Source organism: Euphorbia lathyris, chromosome 3, assembly GCF_963576675.1.
Source record: "Euphorbia lathyris chromosome 3, ddEupLath1.1, whole genome shotgun sequence".
Classification (NCBI taxonomy): Eukaryota; Viridiplantae; Streptophyta; class Magnoliopsida; order Malpighiales; family Euphorbiaceae; genus Euphorbia; species Euphorbia lathyris.
This window is the reverse complement of record NC_088912.1, coordinates 96,551,896-96,577,212: the sequence shown is the minus strand read 5'-3', so window position 1 is coordinate 96,577,212 and position 25,317 is coordinate 96,551,896. Positions and strand designations below refer to the sequence as shown.

General features: G+C 33.5%; 1 protein-coding gene across 2 annotated transcripts; it reads left to right on the top strand.

The window, feature by feature from the left end:
- Positions 1-16,053: 16,053 nt before the first annotated feature.
- Positions 16,054-21,139, top strand: LOC136223907 (transcription termination factor MTERF6, chloroplastic/mitochondrial-like). 2 transcript variants are annotated; one of them, XM_066012076.1, is made up of 2 exons: positions 16,054-18,360; positions 20,863-21,139. In XM_066012076.1, exon 1 carries the CDS (start codon positions 16,267-16,269, stop codon positions 17,407-17,409), a length of 1,143 nt encoding a protein of 380 aa, XP_065868148.1. In that variant the 5' UTR covers positions 16,054-16,266; the 3' UTR covers positions 17,410-18,360; positions 20,863-21,139. The 2 variants fall into 2 exon arrangements, with proteins under 2 accessions (XP_065868148.1, XP_065868149.1); XM_066012077.1 differs by lacking the exon at positions 20,863-21,139 and adding an exon at positions 19,749-20,057.
- Positions 21,140-25,317: the final 4,178 nt, after the last annotated feature.

The following is a 25,317-nucleotide window of genomic DNA, read 5'->3' as shown; positions in this document are numbered from 1 at the left end:
TGGAAGAAGATAAGATGATGCAGTTGTTATCTGGTTTACATCCAGATTTTGACCATGTGAGGGACCAAATTCTACTAAGTGATCCCATTCCAAATATGAACAAAGCTTTTGGAATGCTGATGCGTATTGAAGATCAAAGAAATGCCAGCCAAGAATCTCAGAATGAGTTTGTTAATGCTTCATTCTCAACTGGTAGACAGATGACAAGTGGGCAAGGGAATAGAGGCACAAGCTCAAGCAAAAATCAGGGCAGTAGTTCTTCAAGCAAAGGCACATGTTACAACAACAACAAATCCACAAATGAGAGAGCAGGGGGTGGTAGTAAAGAAGAAAAGTACTGTACCTATTGCAGAAGAGGGGGTCATGATAAGAGTGGCTGCTTCAAGATCATAGGGTACCCAGACTGGTTCAAAGACAGATTCAAGAAGGGATCAGGAAATGGGAACAGGCATCAGGCAAATATGACTCAGGATCTTCAATCCCCTCTGGATGATTCTGACTCAGAGGCAGGAGACAATAATCATCAAGATGCAATGCAGGCACTCATTCAAAGAGAGGTACAAAAGGAGGTCCAAAAGACGATGAGAGGCAAGCAACAAATGCAGGAGAGTAGAGGAAATGACTTCTCTGCATTTGCTGGTGTATGTGCCTCAGGTAAAACTACAACATTCACAAATTCAATCCCCTGGATAGTGGATTCTGGTGCAACAATTCATATGACTTATGAATACCGCAAAATGCAAAATGTAAAAAAGTTGCCTATGCCAAGAAAAGTTTATTTGCCAACAGGAGAGTCTAAAATGGTGTATCAAGTTGGTGAAGTAGTATTGAATGAGTCTCTGACATTAGAGCATGTGCTTTACTTAGAAAATTTCAAGTACAACTTATTATCCATTAGTAGGTTGTTGGAAGACCAAGGAATCACAGTTAGTTTCACAGCTTCACACTGTACTTTGCAGGGCCACAGTGGTAATAGACCACTAGCAGTTGGTGTGATGAAGGATGGGCTGTATTACCTTACTAAAGATTCCTTCAATCACCAGAAAATGACAGAAATAATGCAAAAAGAGAGGCTCATGGCATTAACAGCAAAAGAAAGTAAAGCAGAAGAAGTAAGATTGTGGCACAGCAGGATGGGGCATATTTCGATTGACAGATTGAAGCATGTAATGGCCATTGATGAAAATATTGAAAAATACAAACAAGACTTCAAGCATTGTGATGTGTGCATGAGAAGCAAGCAAACCAGATTACCATTTCATCCTAGTGTATCTAGATCAACACAATTGTTTGATTTACTACACTTAGATGTATGGGGTCCATACAAAAAATTATCCTTGACTGGGGACAAATATCTACTCACCCTGGTAGATGATAATTCCAGAGCCCTATGGATAGTTTTATTCAAAACCAAAGATCAAGTCCCACAGTTGATTACAGATTTTGTGAGATATGTTAGTACTCAGTTCAACAGCAAAGTAAAGAGTGTCAGAACAGATAATGGCACAGAGTTTGTGGGGTCTCAAACACAGATGGCATTGAGAAGTTTTGGTATACTGCATCAGAGAACTTGTGTGTATAGCCCATAGCAAAATGGCATTGCAGAGAGGAGGCACAGAACTTTGATCAATGTGGCAAGAGCACTGCTAAAGCAAGGCAATCTTCCTATCATGTTCTGGGGAGAAGCAGTTCAACATGCTACAAGCATCATCAATCTGTCTCCTACAAAAAGTCTTAACTGGAAGACTCCATATGAGGTACTATACAAAACTGTCCCTAACTATAATCAACTAAAAGTGTTTGGTTGCAGTGCATACATGCAGAACAACATACCACATAGGGATAAGTTTGAAGATAGAGCACACCTTTGTGTTTATCTTGGAGGTTCTATGGGGAAAAAGGGGTGGAAACTATACAATCTGGTCACACAAAAACTTTGCACTTCCAGGGATGTCAACTTCAATGAGCATTCCTTTCCTTATCACAAAATACCCCTGTCCTTGGATACTGGTTCTACTAGTACTCCAATACCTCAAATATCCCCTTCAAACACCTCTGACACTCACAGCTTAGATGATTTCTTTGTCCCCACACAAGATAATCCAACTGAAATTCATGAACCTGATCATTTTGTCTCTACACAAGATGATTCATCTGAAATCTCACAAATATCCCCACCTCTCAGAAGATCTACCAGAAATACACAAATATCCCCACCTCTCAGAAGATCTACCAGAAATACCAAAACACCACAATGGACATAGGACTTTGTATTACATAGTGCCTGTTTTGTCCTTACCACAACCCTGCCTCCCCATGTTCAATACAACCATACAGCCTATGCTTTCTTTAGTGAAGTTGCTAAAGGACCAGATCCCACTACTTATTCAGAGGCCATTCAATATCCCCAATGGACTCAAGCAATGCATAAAGAATTGCAGGCCCTTGAGGACAATGGTACCTGGATTGTTACTGACTTGCCAAAGGGGAAGAAAGCAATCACATCAAAGTGGTTATTCAAAACTAAGTACCTAGCAGATGGGACAATAGACAAATACAAGGCCAGGCTTGTGGCAAGAGGCTACAATCAAAAGTGGGGCACAGACTACCATGATAGCTTCTCTCCTGTTGCTAAGGTGGTCACTGTCAGGTTATTCCTTGCTATTGCTGCTCATTTTCAGTGGGAAATTTATCAATGTGATGTGAACAATGCATACTTGCATGGTCACATAGAAGAGGAGTTGTATCTCATTCCACCTGAGGGTTATACAGCACCCAAACCTGGTCAAGTTTGCAAGCTCATAAAGTCTCTATATGGCTTAAAACAAGCTGGGCGCCAATGGAACAAAGAGTTCACCAACACTCTACTCCATTTGGGTTTCACTAGATCAATGCATGATTATTGTCTTTTTACAAAGACAGGAGGGGCAGATTACATTGCATTGATTGTTTATGTGGATGATATTTTACTCACAGGCACAAACAAGGGGATGATTGATGACACAAAGAAAGCTTTACACCAAGCTTTCACAATAAAGGATCTAGGTACAGCAAAATATTTTCTGGGGATAGAACTATCCAGGACAGAAAAAGGATTAGTTCTATCTCAACAGAAATATATCAAAGACATGGTTCATGAAGCTGGAATGGATGATTCAAGTCCAGCAAATAGTCCCTTCCAAAGTGGGATTGAGTTGAATGCAGACAGCCCTACAATAGCCAATGCAGAGAAGTATAGAAAAACAATTGGTAAACTCTTATATCTTGGTTACTAGACCAGATATAGGGTATATCACTCAGCAGCTCAGTCAATACTTGCAAGAGCCTACAGAAATACAGATGAATGCAGCTATGTATGTACTCAAATACTTGAAGGGAACAATGCAATTGGGGCTGTTCTATCCTAGTCAAACTCAATTACAACTCAGAGCTTTCTGCAATCATGATTATGAACTTCAAGAGCAAAGAGACAAGTTGAAGTTAGAAGCTTACTCAGATGCAGATTGGGCCAGATGCAAGGAGACCAGGAGATCAGTAGGAGGCTATTGTGTCTTTCTTGGCCAAGCTCTTATTTCTTGGAAGGCAAAGAAGCAGGCAACTGTGAGCAAATCCTCTGCAGAAGCCGAGTACAGATCTATGACAAATACTTCTTGTGAAGTCAAGTGGTTGATTTATTTGCTTCAAGAATTCAAAGTGGAAATTCATAAGCCTATACCCCTCTACTGTGACAACAAAGCAGCCATACATATTGCAGAAAATCCAGTGTTTCATGAGAGGACAAAACATCTGGATATTGACTGCCATGTGGTAAGGGAACACTTGCAAAGTGGTTTACTTGTTACTCCATTTGTGAACTCAAAAGACCAGTTAGCAGATATCTTAACAAAGCCATTGAGTTTTACTCAAATGTCACCGGTGCTAGAAGAAATGGGAATGATCCAGATTCCAAGCTTATGAAAGAGAAAGAGAAAATTGAAGTGTTCAAAGATAAAGCTGCAAAAGTGTCCAAACAGAAAAAAGGCACCTTAAAGTTGGTCTGGTTAAAGTGTTTTTGTTTGCTGTAAGGAGACAGTCATCTCGTGAGGAGGGGCTGTTAAATAATAAAGTCACGTGATGACTTAAGTCAGGTCATGTGAGTGTAGTTAGTGATACGGTGTAGTTTTGGTGTATCTGTTAGAGAGGTTAGTTTTGGCGGGAATGGTTAGTTGACTGTTAGGAAATCTGTTAGACAGATTAAATAAACACCTGCACAATTAGATCTCTATATAAGTCTGTAAACACTCATTCTTCTTCAATCAATAAGAATACGAATCTTTCTTATCAATCTCTGCTTCCAATTTAACAGTTTCTTATGTATGGATAGTTATTTTTCTGAAAATTATAAGAGTGCCTACACTATTTTTCATGCTATATATATATATATATTGTTAACTTTTTTTTGTCTAAACGAATGTTCCTATTTTCATCAATGAGTGAAGAGACTTGATCATGGATTTCTGTCATCATCCATGCCATCAATTGATCAGTTTCTGCATGTCTCAATCAGGTATGACTGCTACAACATCAAGTTATTGAGTGATGTTCATGTCCAACAAGATTAAGCAAATCGTTTCTTGTATGATGGGCTTATTACTTCTGTTCGGGTCAATCCGAGGATATGGTTAGCATTTGTAGAAGAATGAGATGAAGTTGGGTTAGTATTTGTTTGATTAATGCAAATTATTCTTTTACTCAATTCAATGTTGTATCCAAGCAATGCATTTCCTTCTTGTTGTTAGACAGAATTCAATTCAATTATTTTATCCTATTTCTGATGGAATGTTTATCAGGGGAAGCAATCATTTAATTTTAATGTCATAAATCTAAATGCCTTGAAAATGGCTATTCAATTGTCAATATTTTCTTTTAAAGATTTTTGCGTGTGGAAGTGTGTCAGAGATTAATATAAGAAAATGGAGAAATGATATATAGGTTTGCCTTTTGGCCTTAAGGTGCAAAATGATCCAAATTTAATCTAATGTTTTCAAGCAAGATCAAGATCAGATTGACCCTTAAAATTAGTTGTCAGATCAATGTAACTTATAATGAAGTTTATGTATTAATTTTACTCGATAACTTCACATATTTTATGTATTAATTAAACAAGTTAGATCTCATCAATATGCATTTATCAATTAGTTTTTCATCAATCTCATGTCAAAATTTCTCTCTATTTATTTTTCATTAAAACTTGATTACTAGACTGATTGCCCCCGCCTCGGAATTGACCTTGTTCACAGTCTCGGTTCATGCTGTGTTTTGTTATTTGGAAATATAACATCGAACAAATATGAATTGAACATTCTATTTGCTGCCCGACCTTGAATTGTAATTTCCTGTCGTGTTTAGTGGATTTCTGTTGTTTGTTATCTAGATGATTTTATCTTCCAATTTTTTTTTCTTCTTCTTCTCTTAATTTATTAATCTCGACGCAATGCTGTTGAAATTAATCATTAACAATGTATCATTACGAACCAAGAGAAAAATGAATTGCCCTTTGCTACTTGGATATAGCTTGAAGAAGAGGCTCATTCCAAGAGGTGCAGTTATTATATTTATGTCTACTAAGGGTTTAGTTAAATTGGATTCAAGTATATTTGGCCTATCAAATTATTATATAATATTATCAATTCCAAACGTATAACTTAGAATTTTTGTTTCATAAGAATACGTATTACCCTTCACTGGTTGTTGAAATAGCACTTTCGGATGGTAGTGAAATAACAGTTTGTTCTAGAGTCTAGTAGGTTATAAAATTTAGGCATGAGATCGTATGGCCAGAAATTCTATTGTGAGAAATATCAAGGTAACTTAATTGCTTCGGCTTGCAAAGTTCAATTGCAATTTCCCCTTGCAAAACGCAAGTCGAGACATATTCCCTATGTACTTTTATGTTCTTCCAGATATATTGTTATGACTGATATCCAAAATTTATAAGCCAGTGATGTTACATAGACTATACGGAATGCTGCCCTTAAACTCATTTCTAGACATATGTAATGATCCCACTCTTGGAAAGCATAAGGGATATAGCCATTGAACAATTATCAAAAATGTCCAAATCGAACTTTGCAAGTTGAAGCAATTAAGTTATCTTGATATTTCTCACAGTAGAATTTTTGGTCATATGATTTCATATCTAAATTTTACAAGCTGTTGGACTCTAGAAAAAACTGTTATTTCAATACCATCACAATGTGATATTTCAATAACCTTGGAGTTTATAGTGAAGGATAATACTTCAAAAAAGGGCTTGGCAACAGAGGAAAGAGAAAGAGACGATGTTAGAATGAAAGGCGGCGGGGAAAGAGGAGGACATTGGGCGGGATCTATCAGTAGCGTCATATGTTTGGAATTGATCTATCATATAATGATTTGAAAGGCCAGATTCCTCTTTGTGTGATGTTCAGAGAAACGTTTTTTGGAAAAGTATGCTGAAGCTCCTCATTTGAAAAAGTTGTACAAGGAGAAGTTGGAGCTGTCCGATGCAAAACAATCTCAAATGTTGAAGATTGATATGAAAATTCATCGATATTGATTTGTTTATTAGTAATTACTGACTTTGATATGTTGTTTATTAAATTAATTGCAAAATTAACATGTGTTTTTTTTTTTATCATTGTTGAATGAAGTTTGATCAGAATGCAAGTATGATAGAATTTGCATGACTTGTTCATATTAACGACTATCCTCGACGGTACCGTCATATTAACGAACTCTTTCTTACCTCACAAAAACATGTGGATTATCTCCAGAATCGGCGTTATCAGCTTCTAAAACTGTCCATTTTGAATCCCCTGAGCAGCCTGATTTGGTCCTATCATGTTTCCAAAAGTTCGGTTTCTCGAAAATCCATATCTCTAAAATGATCATAAAGTACCCAAAAATACTACGTTTGGATCTGGAGAAAAACATTTTCCCCAAACTTGAGTTCTTTCGATCTAGAGGAGCTTCAATCCCTCACCTTGTAACAATCTTCACTGTCAACCCCTGGATCTTGAACATAAGCTTAGAAAATCAGTTGGTTAGTACTCTTAATTTTTTTATTGAGTTGTTTCAATCTGAATATGGAGCCTTTGAAGCGATCAAACGAAATCCTTGGATTCTAACTTACGGTTGTCAGCCTGCTTTGAGAAGTAATATAAACACATTGAGAGAAAATGGAGTCCCTGCACAAAATATTTTGAATGGCTTTCATCGTTATTCGTCAGGTTTTGCAAGAAATCGAGTTAAGTTTGCAGAGATTGTGGAGGAAGTGAAGGAGATGGGATTCAATCCTTTGAAACCAGAGTTTGTTAAAGCAATAGTAGGTTGGTATCAACGCCCAAATCAAAGAGGGATGGAAGGGTTGAGGTTTATAAGAGATGGGGTTGGTCTGATAAAGATGTTATTGCTGCCTTCAAGAAGTTCCCGGCATGTATGGCTTTCTCAGAGGATAATATAATGGCTAAAATGGACTTTTATGTTAATAAATTAGGTTTAGATTCTTCATTCGTTTTGAATCGCCCTGTGCTACTTGGATATAGCTTGAAGAAGAGGCTCATTCCAAGAGCTGCAGTTATTCAGTATCTGTTCTCCAAAGGTCTGGTTGAATTGGATTCAAGAATAACTAGCATGTTACAGTGCACAGAAAAGTGTTTTCTGGAAAAGTATGTGAATTGTTTCAAGGAAGAAGCCCCTCATTTGATTAAGCTGTACAATGACAACTTAGATGAGGCAGTGAGTGAACTGAAGGGAAACTAAAGTCAAGAAGAATTTTTTTTTTTTTTTTTTTTGTATTGATTTGGTGATATGGAATTTGGTAATGATGGCCATTAACTTGATTTGGTGATTTTATATTCGATAACTTACGTTCTTGGGTGATGGTCATGGCCATCAAGGAGAAGCATATATTTTCTTCAATGCTGACATGCTAGGCATCTTCATTCGGTTCAATTTATAACTGAATATTGGAATTCAATTCAAGTTTTCAAATGTAATTGAATAGTGGGAGTATGGTAGTATCTGCATAACTTTTAAACTTTGGTTGGTATTCATTTCCCCCATTGCCACCGGCAATTGATTGCTTGTTGGTTCATAGAATCGCAATTGTGCCACAGGTTGAAGAAGATAGTAGTTTTAGGGTTTTCCATTGGGTACAATCTATGTAGATATCAAATGTGAGTGAATTTGAATTCAATTCCAGTTTTCAAAGGTAAGTGGATATTTTGATGGATTATTATGTTAAAATATGTACATGTTATGTGAAAAATTTGCTATTTTTGTTGTTGGAGTCCCAATTGTAATTCTGTGTGGTATCTGATTCTGCTTGTTCTATGCAATAAAGCAAGAAGATGTTTTTTGTTATCTTGTGTTCATCATCAAGGGAAGGTGGATGTACATATTTGTCTGTTCTGTTATTGTGAATTAAGAACTTGTAAGAAAGTGCGGCCCGGTCCACATGCATACCCGCTAAGCGAGGGTCTCGGATTCTACCACAAGGGTGTATTGGGGGCAAGTCTTCTCCTGCCAAAATTTTAGTAAGAGGCCGCTCCAAAGACTCGAACCCGTGACCTCTCGGTTACACGAAAATACCAACAACATTTGTTTTGGTGGGTTTTGGTTTGTTGATATTCCGAAAATTGGGTTTGGGTTTTGGTTTGTTGATATTCTCAAAAATGGGTTAGTAACTTATCCTTGTGATAAGCATTATTTGTGTGACGGGCAAAAATACTTACTACTATACTATAACGACTTGGATACAATTGCATTATACTTTAAAATAGATGTCCACTGTTAATAACTTTGAATCGGTTAATTTGTTCCGTGCATTTGAAGAAATATTAATTGTTTATTTTGATAAATTAGGTTTTTAGAATGCAGCTATTATCATTACGAGAGGCTTGGGATTCAATGAGGATGTTCATATGAGCAGGTTCAGTCAATAGTTAGAAATTGAAATTATGTATTGCCGCTATGATTGTGCTAGTGTTAGTGCACCGTACACAGTAAAATAATTAATTTTTACATTTTGTACTCACATTGAACATTTTTAGATTAGATGCCCGAATATATTAGATAGATGTTTAGTCAATTCAACCATGATAAATCATGAGTTTTGCTATTTACCGTTTCCAAATTACTTATTACGGTTCCTATTTGGACAATTTTGCCATTTGCACAAAATTTTTGTAAAATTGGGAAAAAAAAAATTAAGAGGAAATTTCAAAATTTGGCCTAAATGGATGCGGCATCTGCCCGGTCCATGGTGGGTGCGGATGCGGCATCCGCCCGACCCATGGCGGGAACGGATGGCACATCCGCCCCACCATGGGACGGGCGGATGCCGCATCCATTTAGGCCAAATTTTAAAAAATGCAAAATTCTCCAATTTTTAAAGACGAAAAATACTAAATCGTTTAATTTTTTATGACAAAAAATGCAAATTTTCTAATTTTTTGTGACGAAAAATGTAAAATCGTCATGAAACTATTATTATTTTCACGAGTTCTTTGATAAAAAAAAAATGTTTCCGATTTGTAATCATCCATTTTCGTGGTTCGGGTTGTCACACATCAATTATTTTTATAATTTCAATTATTGTTGTTCGGATTTATGATTTTGGAGAGGAAATTTTCAGTTTTTTTATCAAATTTATGAGAAGGTTAAAAAAGTCCAATAGAGACGGTGAAAAGTAATTTGGAGGCGATATTTAGTAGCTCACTAAATCATGTATAGTAACTCCTCCTATACAAGCTGTTTGTAGAGAATTCCACCTCTGTTTCTTATATCCATGTTATTGTTTTTGTAGATTTCAATTCATCAAATTGCAGTTTAGAGCATCTCCAACAACATCTTAAATTGGCTCTTAAGTTAAAATTTGAGGAGGGAGAATAAAAAATCAGATCCAACAGCCTCTTAGTGGCTCCTCAAATCACTAAGAGTCTCCCTATTCTCTCTATTAATAGAGAACTTCTCTCCACCTCTTAGTGCCTCATAACTTCATATTTTATTAATAATTTATTATTAATAAGTCTCTCTCCTCACACTATTGGTAATATAACAATAAATAATAATTTTAATAATAAAATAATAAATAAAGAGTGAATATAAGGAGTATTGTTGGAGATGATATGTCTTAGTTACTCTTAAACCACTAAGAGTCAATTATTTATATTATTTATAGAGAGTTCACCAAGAGTCTCTTGGTTATTTAATTTTAAAAAAAAACATATTCTCCACCAATGAATTTTTTATAGCCCCTGGAATTATTATTTAATTGATCTTTCCATATAATAAAAATATAATTAAATTAGACATTAAGTACAAAGAAAATAAAATATTTAAAATGCATTTATATCCATTTAATCACAAACCATCACTTGATGAAGTTAGGATCTATAAACGGGTGGCACGTTCAACGACAAATCTAGGGGGTGTTGGAAGAGGGCTCGAGTACCCACTACTCGTCGGAGAACTCCATTTGAACTTGTGTATGAAACTTTAATTTTCAGGGTAAATGCAGCCAAGAAAAACATCAATCAACATTGAGACATTTATAGATGAATTTTCAATTACTAGACACACTTGCATTTATTTATTTTTGTTCTAAAAGGACTAGGGGTGGCAACGGTGCCGGACGGGGATAGAAATGCATTTCCTACTCCATTCCCAATGTTTACGAGGACGGTTTGGGAGAATCTCCTTTGCATCTCCTCCCCATGCGGATCCTCACGAGTAACGGGGAATTCATATATATGCCCAAAAAAGCAATAAGGAGTGAATCAGACATGACGAGAAAAGAGGGACGACGTGCGGAAGCGGAAGGAAGAAGAGAGTATATTAGAGCTATTCATGATTGAATCTGTTAGCGATATTTTCGAAATATGCTAATTTCAACCTTGTCACGTGTGGTTAGGGTGCGGGCGTGCCAGAGAAGATTACTTCTCAATTGAAATGGTTAAGTTTATGAAATTTGCGTACCAAAACTTGAAATCTAATCGAAGCGATTGGCGAGGGACGCAAGGATTGAAAAAGTCCCTCTTGGGTCTCTCGCGCCGTTATAGAAACTTTGCGAGATAAATTATTTTTAAAGCTAAGCGTATAAATTGAAGACGAGAAAATAAAGGAAATTAAAGTGCGAAACTGACACGAGATTTGGTAAAAATCGGTATTTATTGATGTAAATCAAGGTTTAAATACATGTGTCCAAAGTAAGCATGAAATTGAAAATGAATTACAATTGAAGAATTTCTATACTAAACATATAGCTAATTCAATTGAATTGGAAAAACAAATCAAATACAAGGAATTGAAATGCAATTAAAATAAATTGGAATTCAACAACAAACTCGGAGCCACAATAGCTATCTCGGATTGATGTTGAATTTTGGTATCGGCTGGAAGTTCTCGGAGGGCTGTGGTCGATCGGGCCCGTACGGTATGTGCTCTTGCAATGACTAAACGTGTGGTAGGCAAATGGGGCAGATTTAACCCTCAACTTCGGGAGGCTCGTTTGGACACTTAAGAACACGGAATTGGACGAGTGAATAGGCTAAATTTAACTTCAGGAGGTCAGGACCAAACTTCTATAAGGGATCGAAGGCTAAAACGGATGCTAAGTAGACGAAATTGAGAGTTGAAAATAACTGGACGAATCTGGAAAATTCTGGAAACAGAATGTCTAAAAGAATTTTGGCTGGAAAGATCGGCTTGTAAATAGAGTTTCTGGGCACGAAATTGGGCAAATAAATACACTAGATCGAACTTCAAGACGTCAGGAACAACTTTGTTGGGGGATTGAAAGCAAAAAATGACTTTAAATAGACGAAATCGGGCTTTGAAAGTAAGTGGACGAATCTGGAAAATCGATTTGAAAACAGAGCTCTAGCTAGGAATTGAGCAAATTGAAGGCTTGTGAATGCTAAATTGAATAGAAAAACTTGGAAAGAGGCTATTGGAAACTGAATTAAAGCTAAAGAAGAGCTAGAAGAGGAATCGAAGCTAAGAAAAACGAAGAACAAAAGGAAGAACTTGAAGAACTAAGAACAAAGGGACTTAAGAACTAAGAACTAGAACTAAGAACTAGAGAGCATTGGAAGGGACCTTAGGAAGAGGTTTTGTTGTGTTGGATTGAGTGATTTTTTATGAAGGGGAGGGGGTCTATTTATAGTTTTTTTTTAGTGGCATTTTGGTAATTATTGAGTGGTATTTTGGTAATTATTGAGTGGTATTTTGGTAATTATCTATCAACTAACTCCCCACTAACTTGCCACATCATCAACTAACTTAACTTCCTCAACTTCCACTAACTACTGTTGACTGCTTCCAACTGCTGCCGGAAGAGAGGTTACGCCCCGCGTATGTCCGGCTACGCCCTGCGTGGTGTCGATTCTGAACCTGTGCGTTTTGTTGATGATATTTACGCGTGACGTTCCTGATGTTAAGTCCCGCGCAGAGAAGGACGCCCTGCGTATGAGAATGGACGCCCCGCGTGTTGGAGCTTCTGATCTCGAAACGCCTTGTTGCCAAGTTTTACGCGTGGCGTCTCTGAGGTTACGTCCCGCGTATTGGAGCTTCTGAAGCAGACCTTCTCTGGTTGCTTGATCTACGCCCCGCGTATTGGAAGACACGCCCTGCGTAGTGCCGGACTTTCTCATCGGTTGGCGGTTAGTTTACAAGTGTATTTTTCGTTATTTTTTAGACAAAAATAGAAACTATACCCTAAATTAAACATAAGCTTTCTATATACATAAAAATAAATTTTATTTTATTTTGGGCCAATAGAATCTTTAAGATTTTTTTTTTTTTGTAATTTCATATTTTTTCTATTATTATTTTTTATTGTAAATTGAACTGTTGTTGATTTACTATTTAACTATCTTTTCCAATCCATACTTTATGTGTCTAAAATACATAAAAAAAAATTGAAAGGTTTTCTTAAAACCAATTAATTCTATTATTTTATTTATAGATTCATTGAGTTGTATTTAAAGAAATTATATTTGTTTGATGCAAGATTAGTTTCTTCGCATCAATATTTGAAGACATACCTATAATTTAAGTATAATATAAATTTAGTTATATAATTAATTTGAGTGATTTAAAATTAATAAGTTTATTCGGGGATATTTCGAGAATTCCCATAGAAATATACGGTGACAATGTGGGAATCTCCACAGAGTGGATATAAGCCAAGAGCTGGTCCTATCTGATATAGATTTTTTTTTACATAGTTAAATATAGTCTGACAGTATTTATGTCACATTAATATTTTGGTGAATATTTATTTATACTGAGTGGAATGATTTTATTGAAATAAAATACGAATGATTTTATTGAAAAAAGAATAAGTTGAATTAGGGTTATAAAGTACATCCAAACTTCTATTACTTCTATTACGGTTGATACAATTTACCCCGTGACATTTGGGTTCAAATCGAATTACAGGTTTATAAAACACCATAAGCATATGGGAAAAATGTATGAATATCATAATTAAATATAAAATTAAAACTAAATCATATTAACAAATTTAATTCTTAATATATTATTATTCTTTATATATTATGATTTTACATCATAATTTAAAAATTCTAAACTCTAATTTAAAAATTATAAACCCTTGAAAATATATTCTAGACTTCTAATTTATAAAATTTAATCCTTAAAATATATTAAAAATACTAATTTTACTAGTTCAACATAGTTGTAAATAGTTTTTATAGGTTTTGTTGAATAAAGTAGGATTAAGATGCAAAAATACCCCTAACATTTTGGGTCAGAAACAATTTTACCCCTAACGTCTAAAATGATGCAATTTTACCCCTAATGTTTGTAGTCAATAGCAATTTTACCCATAACGTTGATAAATTGGATCAATTTTAGACACTATTATAAAATAAAAATATAGTCATTTTTTTTCTTTTATTTTGCACCAATTGCATATCAATTTGTTCTAAAAAAAATGATATAATGTTTTTTGTAATTTAATATAAAATTAGAGGTTAATATTTATAAATTCGGTGAATTTTTTGAATTTTTTTTTTTTCTAATTCGTACAAAAGACAGTATATTTTTAATATTTTTTTTCACATCCCAACATATGTTTGTGCTTTGTTATTGATAAAATAACGCATGTGTGAAGTGTAGATGACAAGATTAATGACCGATAAGATAGTTTGATGAATTATTTCTCAAATTGACCCAATTTATTAATCTTAGAGGTAAAATTGCTCTTGGCTTCTAATATTAGAGGTAAAATTGCACAATTTTAGACGTTAGGGGTAAAATTGCTCCTGCCCCAAAACGTTAGGGGTATTTTTGCACTTTAACCCAGTAAAGTATATATAAAAGGGTAATTGTAATAAAAATGTTTTTACCACATAGATTTACTGTTGCCAATGCCTTTTACTGTCAGTCAGTCTAGTTGTGGGAATCCCAGCAAACGACATAGTTTTATTCTCTTCTCTCTATAGGGTTTTGCTCTTCTTCTTCGTTACTTCCTGTTCTTAGGCCATCTCCAACGCTGTTCTCTATTTAGCCTACTCTATCTTCATTTTTCTCTACTCTATCTTCAAATATAGAGTTGCTACAGTAAAAGTTCTCCAACCATATACTCTATTTTAACCACTCTTTAAAACTTTTATTATTATTATATTCATTTTTCACATAACAATTTTTTTTAATAAACATAACATTTATATTCTTTATATTATCAATCAAAATATATCCATTTATTAATTATTATCATGTAATGTTTAATTTACTATTTTAAATTAAATAATTAAATGATAATTATTAAAATCAATAATTAATAATTCAATTAATAATTATTATTATTAATTTGAAATATAATTTTATAAAATTTGAAAAAATATAAGATTTAACACGAACAAAGAAACACATTAAAAAAAATTAAAACATTACAATAACATTAAAGAGAAATTACATTAAAAAACTAAAACAATCAAAAATACTAAAGGAAAGTACATTAATCTAATACAATACACATTAATTAAAAAACACATTAATCCCTCATATCAATCCCAACAGACTGCTCGGTCTCAAAAATCTCCACAGCTTCATGGATTTCATCGATATAATCAGATGGAAGACTTGCCCATGGTGTTTCAGCACGTCCCCCATACTTCACTACAATTGTTTTTTTGCGCACTTGCTCGTTGGAGAGAAATAAATGCACCACGAAGAGATTGTCAATTTGCACATAAAGAAGTTGGATAAGCACCATGAAGCTCATGAAATGCAGTAGACGGTGTCACTTTTAGAAAAAATATTGCAGAAATATTTCTTTGTGTATAGTTTGCTTTAAAAACACTCGCGTATGGAAATGAAGAAAGAGAAACTTGAACTTCAAAAGAAAAGGTTTGAACAACGGGAACGTCATTTATTAGTCATGCAAGAAAATAGTATATTGATGCAAGATCCAAATTCAATCCCGGATCCACTTTTACGTGCTCAGCTTCTACAAAGTAAAAATGCTATTTATGCAAGAAGATTGGCGGAAACGCAAGCTACTCAATCACAACCACCACCTACCACAGCTGATTTCGAATTTTTCGGGTTTTTCAACAATCTTGGTGGAAGTGGTAATGATTTAGGACCTTATTGAGTAGTATGTTGTCTTTGTTGCTTTTTAGTTTGTTTCGTTTTTTCTAATTCGTGTAATGTTTTTATAATTCGTGTACCGCTTTTATGGTTCGTGTAATATTTAAATGTTTTTATAATTTATGTAATATTTAATGTTTTTATAATTATAATTTAATATTTAAATGTACAATACAATAAAAAAATCAAATAACATTACAATTAGAAATTAAAATTAATGTACCTAAATAATAAACATAAATGTACAAAAAATAAATATACATAAAATTAATATTTAAAATAAAAAAATATTTAAAACAAAATGTTATATAAAAGAAAAGGATTTAAAACTAAATTATCAATTAATAAAAGAATTAAATAAAAGAATTTAAAAAACAAAAATAAATAAATAAAATATTGAAACTTGGCTTGCGGCAAAGATGAGAGCCAACCTGCCGCAAGCAGATCCAGCTCCGTTGGAGCTGGATATTTAAAGATTCCAAGGGCTCTCTTTAAATTTAGAGAGCCCTTGGAGATGGCCTTAACTTCATCGGCCGGAATTGGAATTGCATCGCTAGTAGCTTCTCCCGACTCTCAAAAAAGGTGAGCTTTCTCAGTTTCACATCTCGATTTTCAGTTATCATGTTTCATTCTATCTGCAAAACGCTTCTTCATTCTACAAATCGTTATACTGTCACTACTCATAACCCATCAATGGTGGTTCCAACAATACTCAGATACTTTTCCATTGATGCTGATAATCGACGCTCTTTTACTCTTTCTTACCTCACTGAAACATGTGGCCTATCTCCTAAATCTGCTCTTTCATCTTCTAAAATTGTCCAATTTAAATCCTCGGAGCAGCCTGATTCTGTCCTATCCTCCTTCCAAAAGTTTGGATTCTCCAAAATCCATATCTCTGAAATGATCAGAAAGTTCCCAAAAATGCTATGTTGCCATCCAGAGAAGACCATTTCCCCCAAACTCGAGTTCTTCCTCTCTAGAGGAGCTTCAACCCCTGAACTTGTAAAAATCTTCACTGCCAACCCCTGGATCTTGGCAAGCAGCTTAGAAAATCAATTGGTTCATACTTTTAATATTTTAATTGGGCTGTTACAATCCAAAGACAAAGCCATTGAAGCTATGAAACGAAATCCTCGGGTTCTATGTGCTAAACCTGAAGCACGTCTGCTACCTAATATCAAATCTTTACGAGAAAATGGAGTGCCTGCATCATTTATATTGTGGCTAATTAGGAAACATTGGCTATGCATTGGAGCAATTCCAGTCAAATTCCAAAAGATTGTGGAAGAAGTGAAGGAAATGGGATTCAGTCCTTTGAAGTTGCATTTTGTTGACGCAATCGTGGTGCTGATAAGAGTGAGCAAATCAAAGAGGGATGGAAAGGTTGAGGTCTATAAGAGGTGGGGATGGTCGGATAAAGATATCACTATTGCTTTCAAAAAGTTTCCACGGTGTATGGCAATCTCAGACCATAACATAACGGATACAATGGATTTTTATGTCAACAAACTGAAATTAGAGTCTTCAGTCATTGTGAATTGTCCTAATCTACTTGGATATAGCTTGAAGAAGAGGCTCATTCCAAGAGGTACAGTTCTTCAGTTTATGTCATCCAAGGGTCTGGTTAAATTAGATTCAAGGATAACTGATATGTTCATATGTTCAGAGAGGCGTTTCTTGGAAAAATATGTGAAATGTCACGCGGAAGCTCCTCATTTAATTAAGCTGTATGACCACAAGTTAAATCTTTCTGATACATGAAAATCTGGAAAACATGATGAATGACATGGAGATGTTGTAATCAAGCTGTATTTGCTCTCTCTCTATCGGTGTGTTGAATGTGAGTGTGATCCGCATTACACGTTTCCTTCTGATTATCCCATACAGGTTACAGCCTCTGGCTCTGAAACCTATTTTCGTCAATGAATGTTCCTATGCATGCACATATTTAATTGTATCAGTTGTTTATGGATTCAAGTTACTAGTAGAAATCTAGGATCACCCTCAACTCAAGAAACACCAAGAAAGATGTTGCAGCTGAAATGCTAGAATGATAGATTTCTTCTGTTTGTTCATGGTCAGTATGAAAGGTATCTTCTATTGCAGACAATGTGCATAGATATCAAAATGTGATTGGATTCAAATTCTCACATGTGATTGAGTTGTCATATGTCATTTTCTATTGCACAAGTAACTATGGCTCATTGAATCGTCATGTGCTACTTGGACTGACTTAAAGAAGAAGCTGATTCTTGGACTAAGCTTGAAGAAGTGGCTGATTCGAAGAGGTGCAGTTATTCAGTACCTGTTATCTAAAGGCCTGGTTAAATTGGATTCAAGGATGACTAAGATGTTGGAGTGTACGGAGAAGTGTTGGTTGGGAAAGTTTGAGAGTTGTTTCAAGGAAGAAGCCCCTCATTCAATTAATCTGTACATCAGAAGTTAAATGAGGCAATGAGTGAAGGGAAAGTAAAGTCATGAAGATATGGAAATTGGGAGTTAAAGGATTTGTATTTGTGCTTAATTCAGTATATGTCATCCAAAGGGTCTTTTATTGTGTAAAGAGATGTGGTTCTTTGGAAAAGTATGCTGAATCTCCTCATTTGAAAAAGCTGTACAAGGAGAAGTTGGAGCTTTCTAATGCAATGCTGAAAATATTGAAGAATTGCATGAAGATGCATTAATGTTATTGATTTGAAGAAAGAGAATTCGGTACGTAATTACATACTTTGATGTGCTTTAAATGATAATAGCAACTGATTCAAGTTATTACATTAATTGTAACATTAACATGTGCAACCCATTTTTGCACAACTTGTTAATTAGCTTTGGTTCATCTTGTTCACTTCTCTGGTTTATGTTGTTTGATGGGTAGATGACATTCATACTCTTTGAACTATAACACTATTTGTGCCCTTGAACTTCATTTGTTGACATATTCTGGTAGATACTTATTTTACCTTTATATATAAAAAGATGCAAGGAAAAAAAGAACAAGAAAAAGTGTAAATAAGAAATTATATGAGGGTAAAATAGGTTTTGATCATAATTTATGATGACTTATATTTAAAAAAGTCAATAATGTAGTGTGGTTAAACTTGTCTAGATCATTATTTTGTTAATTTTTTAACAGATTTTTGTTGATTTGGACTTTAATGTTACAATAATAGAAAGCTTAAGAAATTTTATGTAAGAAACGAAGTTCAAAAACCACAAGATTAATAATGTTATAATTTAGGGACCATTGATGTATTTTACCTGTTTTTAATAGGTTAATTATCCTAATATGCAGATTGTGGCGTTGTAAACTGATTCAAGTTTACGGCTTAATATCCCATTATGTGACATGAATTACTTTACAAATTTAATATCCCATTATGTGGAGTGTGGCCCTGTAGAATGTATATTCTTTTCCTTGATGTTGCTTGATGTTTGCTTGATATATGCTTTTCCAATTCTGCCTAACATTTGCCCCAAAAATCAATGTTTGCTGTTTAGTGGACATGAGACCCATTTTGTAGCTGAAAGACTCTTGTTCTTTTCTTCATGATTTACATTTAAAAGATTTGGAATGAAAAGTTATAGCATAATTGACCCGGTTAGATACTATGTAGATATTATTTACTTGCTCTTCCTTGGGCTCACGGCTTTAAAACGCCCAATCACTTCATCTCCATTTCCAATGTAAGATCAATAGGCTATTTAGATAAGCTGAATCTTATATTGGAATTGGATGTATTATGTATCTAATAAAGGTAGCAGATGTTGTGTTAAATATGAGTATAATAGGCATCTTTTATTGCGGAAAATGTGCATAGATATCAAAATGTGATTGAATTCAGAATCAGTACAAGTTGTCATATGTGACTGAGTTTCGGGAGTATGATAGAATCTTCACTACTTTTTAACTTTGTTCATTGTATCCATTTCCCGGTTCTGCATTTTGTGGTATTTGATATATTTGTATTGAGTTGCATTGAGAATGTCATGGACATTGTTATTGAGTTGAGGATCAAATTTGACTTGTCACTAATCAATTTTTTACATCAACAAATTGGGTTTTTGACATTAGTTTAATTGCATAATTTGGATAACTGCAGCTCTTCAAATCAGCCTCTTCTTCAAGCTATATCCAAGTAGTCCAGGGTATAATTCACAAAGACTGAAGAATCGTAACCCAATTTGTTGATGTAAAAATCGATCAGTGACACGCCAAATTTGATCCTCAACTCAATAACAATGTCCATGACATTCTCAATGCAACTGAATACAAATACCACAAAATGCAGACCCTGATAAATGGATACAATGAACAAAGTTAAAAAGTAGTGAAGATTCTATCATACTCCCAAGACTCAGTCACATATGACAACTTGTACTGATTTTGAATTCAATCACATTTTGACATCTATGCACATTTTCAGTAATGAAAGATGCCTATTATACTCATATTTAACACAACATCTGCTACCTTTATTAGATACATAATACATCCAATATAAGGTTCAACTTATCTAAATAGCCTATTGATCTTACAATGGAGATGAAGTGATTGGGCGTTTTAAAGCAGTGAGCCCAAGGAAGAGACTTGGGCAAAGCAAATAATATCTACATAGTATCTAACCTGGTCAATTATGCTATAACTTTTCATTCCAAAGCTTTTAAATGTAGATCATGAAGAATAAGTCTTTCAGCTACAAAATGGGTCTCATGTCCACTTTAAGGTTTATAAAATGCATAGATGGTAATTTAACTTTAAGGTTTATCTGGTTCAATTTCTTTCTATAAAATCATTGGAATGACTCGACAAAGCAAATTGATGAAATCATAAATATTGTATTTATTAATGAAATCACAAATATTTTATTTATATACATTCTGGCATCTCTTGAGAAACCAAACTCATTTTTTGCCAATCAATTATGTTAATCAAACGACATAGTTTTGTTCTCTCTTCGCTGTGTTTTTATTGCTTGTTCGTATTTCATCTGCTGTAATTGCATTTGGGCTCAAACCAAATTAGGCTTAATACATCATTTGCCCTGAACTTATCTAAAAAGCTTGATTGGTCCCCTAAACTTTCAAAGTGTTCTGATAACCCCCTCAATTTGCATAAAATGTTCATTTAGCTCATGAACTTGCATAAAATGTAATCAAAGGGATAAGAAGGTTTTGTTCTTCTTTCGAGTCCATCAATTTCTGTCACATTTTCAGGGAGCAAAACGGGGTGGCGGACCGTCTTGCAGAAGAAGGCCACATGAGGAGTCTGGGAGTTTCTACCTTCTCTTTTCCTCCTAACTTCCTTTCTTCTCTTCTGAGGGATGATATGGTTGGGGTCGGTTTTCCTAGACTGATCCCGGGCTAAGTCTTTGTTTTTGTGGTGTTCTGTTTTTCCTTTCCTATCCTACCAAAAAAAAAAAAAAAAATTAAAGTTAAATGATGGAATTTGAATGGATCCTTACATATTTTTTATCGTTATATAATTTGTTTTCGTTGGGATATTGTATACGTTATTTTATTATATCTATTAAATATAAATATAATTTTATTTCAGTTATATTGGTTTTAATGCTATTTATTAAACTTAAATGAATGAAATTTGAATGGATTCTTACATATTGTTTTTGTCAATGTGTTATAATTTTTTTTTCAGTTATATTGGTTTTAAAGCTATTTATTAAAGTTAGATAAAATGAATTTGAATGGATCCTTTATATATTTTTTTCATTATATAAATTTTTTTATTGGGATATTTTGTAAGTTATTTTATTATATCTATTAAATATAAATATAATTTTTTTTTTAGTAATATTGATTTTAATGCTATTTATTAAAGTTAAATGAATGAATTTTGAACGGGTCCTTATATATTTTTTGGGATAAGATAGGCCTAAGGTTTTTGGGGAAGTACTAATTTAGGCTCGACGTTCAAAATAACACCAATATAGGTTTGACGTTTACAACATAATATCAATTTAGGCTTAACGTTTACAATATAACATTAATTTAGGCCTCATGTGCAAAATAGCACCAATATATGCTTAACGTTTACAAAATAATACGAATTTAAGCTTAACGTTTTACAAAATATATACAATTTAAGCTAAACGTCATAATTAAATTAATCATATTATATTCTTTCCCTATTAACTTTATATGTTATCTTTTTATTTTGTTCTATATTCTTATTTATTATAATACAATTAATTAGTATTTTTGCTCATTAAAATCTTATATTCTTTTTTCATAAATGATTCCATGACAACTAAATTTCATTGCTCATGTAATATATGCAAACTAAAAGTAATTGAATATCCACAATATTTCGAACACGGACCTGTATCAATATTATTTTAACTAATGTTCAAAATATTGTGGATATTCAATTACTTTTAGTTTGCATATATTACATGAGCCATGTAATTTAGGAGTTATGGAATGGTTGATGAAAAACAAATATAAGGTTTTAATGAGCAAGAAAACTAATTAATTGTATTATAATAAATAAGAAAATAGAACTAAATAAAAAGATAACATATAAAGTTTATAGAAAAAGAATATAATATGGTTAATTTAATTGTGACATTTAGCTTAAATTGGATATATTTTGTAAACGTTAAGCTTAAATTCGTATTATTTTGTAAATGTTAAACCTATATTGGTGCTATTTTGTACGTGAGGTCTAAATTGATGCTATATTGTAAACATTAAGCCTAAATTGATATTATGTTGTAAACGTTAAGCCTATATAGGTGCTATTTTGAACATTGATCCTAAATTGGTACTTCCCCAAAAACCTTAGGCCACTTTTAGTACCTTATCCCTATATTTTTGTGTCGTTATATAATTTTTTTTCGTTGGGATATTTTGCAAGTTATTTTGTTCTATTTATTAAATATAAATTAGATTAGTTCTACCAAAAAAAATATATAAATTAGATTAGATACAATATTTTTAATTTTTCTTTGTTACTATATCCAAATCACTAAAAATGAGAAAAAAACTTAAAATGGTAATCATGACAAAACATGATTTATAATTGAAATAAATTTCGTTGTACGTATAATGTTTCATACATTTTTAATTATTTTCTTCAATACGTTTCCTACTTTAATAAACAGTATTGTGAAAAACTTTAAATTTATTCGTACAAAAAATATAAAAATAAAAAATTCAATCCATATGAGTTGGATAAACCTAAATTAAAAAAAAAGGTAGACTTCACCAAGTTCTGAATTTGAAAATTAATCTAACTGCAATTCAGCCTAACAATTGAGTTCATATAAAGCTGAAAATCCAAATTTTAGTTAGAGTTAACAAACGAAACGATTACACCTAATAACTTATATTAAAAAATAATAAATATACAAAATCTTTATTTAGTCATTTTGAAAAAAAAAACGAATAAAAAAGAAAACATACATAAGACAACGAGAGGTGGGGAGCAACAAAATTAAGAACAAAATAACTGATACATATGAAAAAAATCGAATAATTCCCTTTTGAAACATAACGATTTCCTGTCATTTTTGACACATTTGCTTTTCCTGATTTTAGTTGTTTATGCCTCTTCTATTTCCATCGGATTTATTCAATTGGAGATATCAAAGTCTAAAGTCTCCCAATTCTTGAAAACAATGCTATTAATACATTTTATCAATGGAAACTGCTTCTAAATAAATATGAATCTCTTAATGAAGTAAAAATAAAATTATAAGACTGTATTATTTGAAGTAAGAACAAAATTATAAGATTAAGAACAAAACTAAATACATAATCAAAATTAAAGGTCGATGAGGCTTTTGATTTTCGGTGGCCAATGAATATAATGATGAAATACTATATATCATGTTTTATATATAGGTTTATTTGTGACTTTTGGCTTTCATTCACTTTGTGTTTTTTCACATTTCTGTAACTCTTATTTTCTTTTATTATTTTAATTAATAGACCAGTAAGTGACAATAAATAATATGTTAATATAGTAATTATAATATAAAAATAATTAAAACTCATTAACTCATTTATTCTTTTTGCTTACGATGCCAACTAAACCAAAAAGCCTCTAAAACACTTCTTGTAAATTCTCTCTGCTTCCGCTATTATATATAGGCCATGTTTGGTAAAGAGCGTTTTGGGATAAAAAGAGCGGTTTTGACCAACTTTAGAGGTTTGACCACTGAAACCGCTAATTGGAGTGTTTGGTGGAGAGAGGTTTGGGAGAGAGTTTTGGGATGAAAACGCTAATTTAGAAAAAGCTCTTAAAAGGAGCTTTTTCAATTAGCGTTTTGCAATATTAAAATTAATGGACTTCTTTAACCCTAATAGATAGACTCCCTCTTCTCCTGCGCCAAAATTAATGCCCTTATTCGTCTTTTTGCACAAACCGCTATTATCAATCAGCTAATTTTTACCAAACAGGTCTATACAAATAGCTAATCAAATCAGCTAGTCAAATCAGCTAATGTAATCAGCTAACAGCTAACAGCTAATGTAATCAGCTAACAGCTAACAGCTAATTCCCAAACAGGGCCATAGTATAGAAGTTGGATCTCAAATTCTACGGTGCAATTGAGAATTGCAATTAACGTCATTTACTAAATTTCTTTGCAATTTTGCTTCATCCCTTATTTTTCGGGATAAAGTAGAAAAATACCCCTAACATTTACAGTCAGGAGTAATTTTACTCATAATGTCTAAAATGGTGCAATTTTACCCAAAATATTATCAAGTTCGATCAATTTCAGACATATTATAAAACACAGATATTTTGTTCCTTCTTCTGCACCAATTGTATATCGGTTTGATTTAAAAAAAATCATATTTTATGTGATTTAATAACGGAATTGGAGATTAATATTTATAAATACGGTGAAATATTTTGAAATATTTTTGTCCAACTCGTACAATAGATATTATATTTTTTTTTATTTTTTTTAAATTTCACGTCTAATCATATGTTTATGATTTGTTACTAATTATTGATAAAATGACTCACACATGAAGTGTAGATGATAAGATTCATTACCTAGATGACACTTTAATGAATTATTTCTCAAATTGATCCAACTTGACAACGTTAGGGGTAAAATTGCTCTTGCCTGCAAAAGTTATGGATAAAATTGTACAATTTTAGACGTTGGGGATAAAATTGTTCCTAGTCGTGAAGGTTTATTATAGCCCAAACTTCTCACAAAAACAACATCGTTCTTTATGGGTAGTTTTATCTCATTTAATCGGAAGTAAAATATTGGTGTAATTGATGGCGGCGCCGTAAACCTAACTCCATGGCGAAACCTTCTTCTCCGGCAACCGGCGGCTCGCCGTTTGCAATTGCACACCTGTTTGATAGGAAAGCTTTCGAAAACTTCTCCAATTCGACATCCAAGAAGAAACCTTCATTTGCAGAGGCAGTAAAGGGCGAGGTGAAGCACACAACGATCCCGTCTCCATCGCAACCACTTATCGCTGAGGAGGGAGGATTCAAGGCAGTTCGTATTCCTCAGGAAATTTACGAGGAGAGAATTAAGAAGGTCCAGTACTCGGTGATTGGTCGAGTTACATTGAGCAAAGGGGATCGACCGTGGAAACATGCGGATCTCAAACACAAACTGAATCAAGTTTGGAAGCGGAAATTCGACTGGCAATTGATTTCCCTGGGGAAAGGAT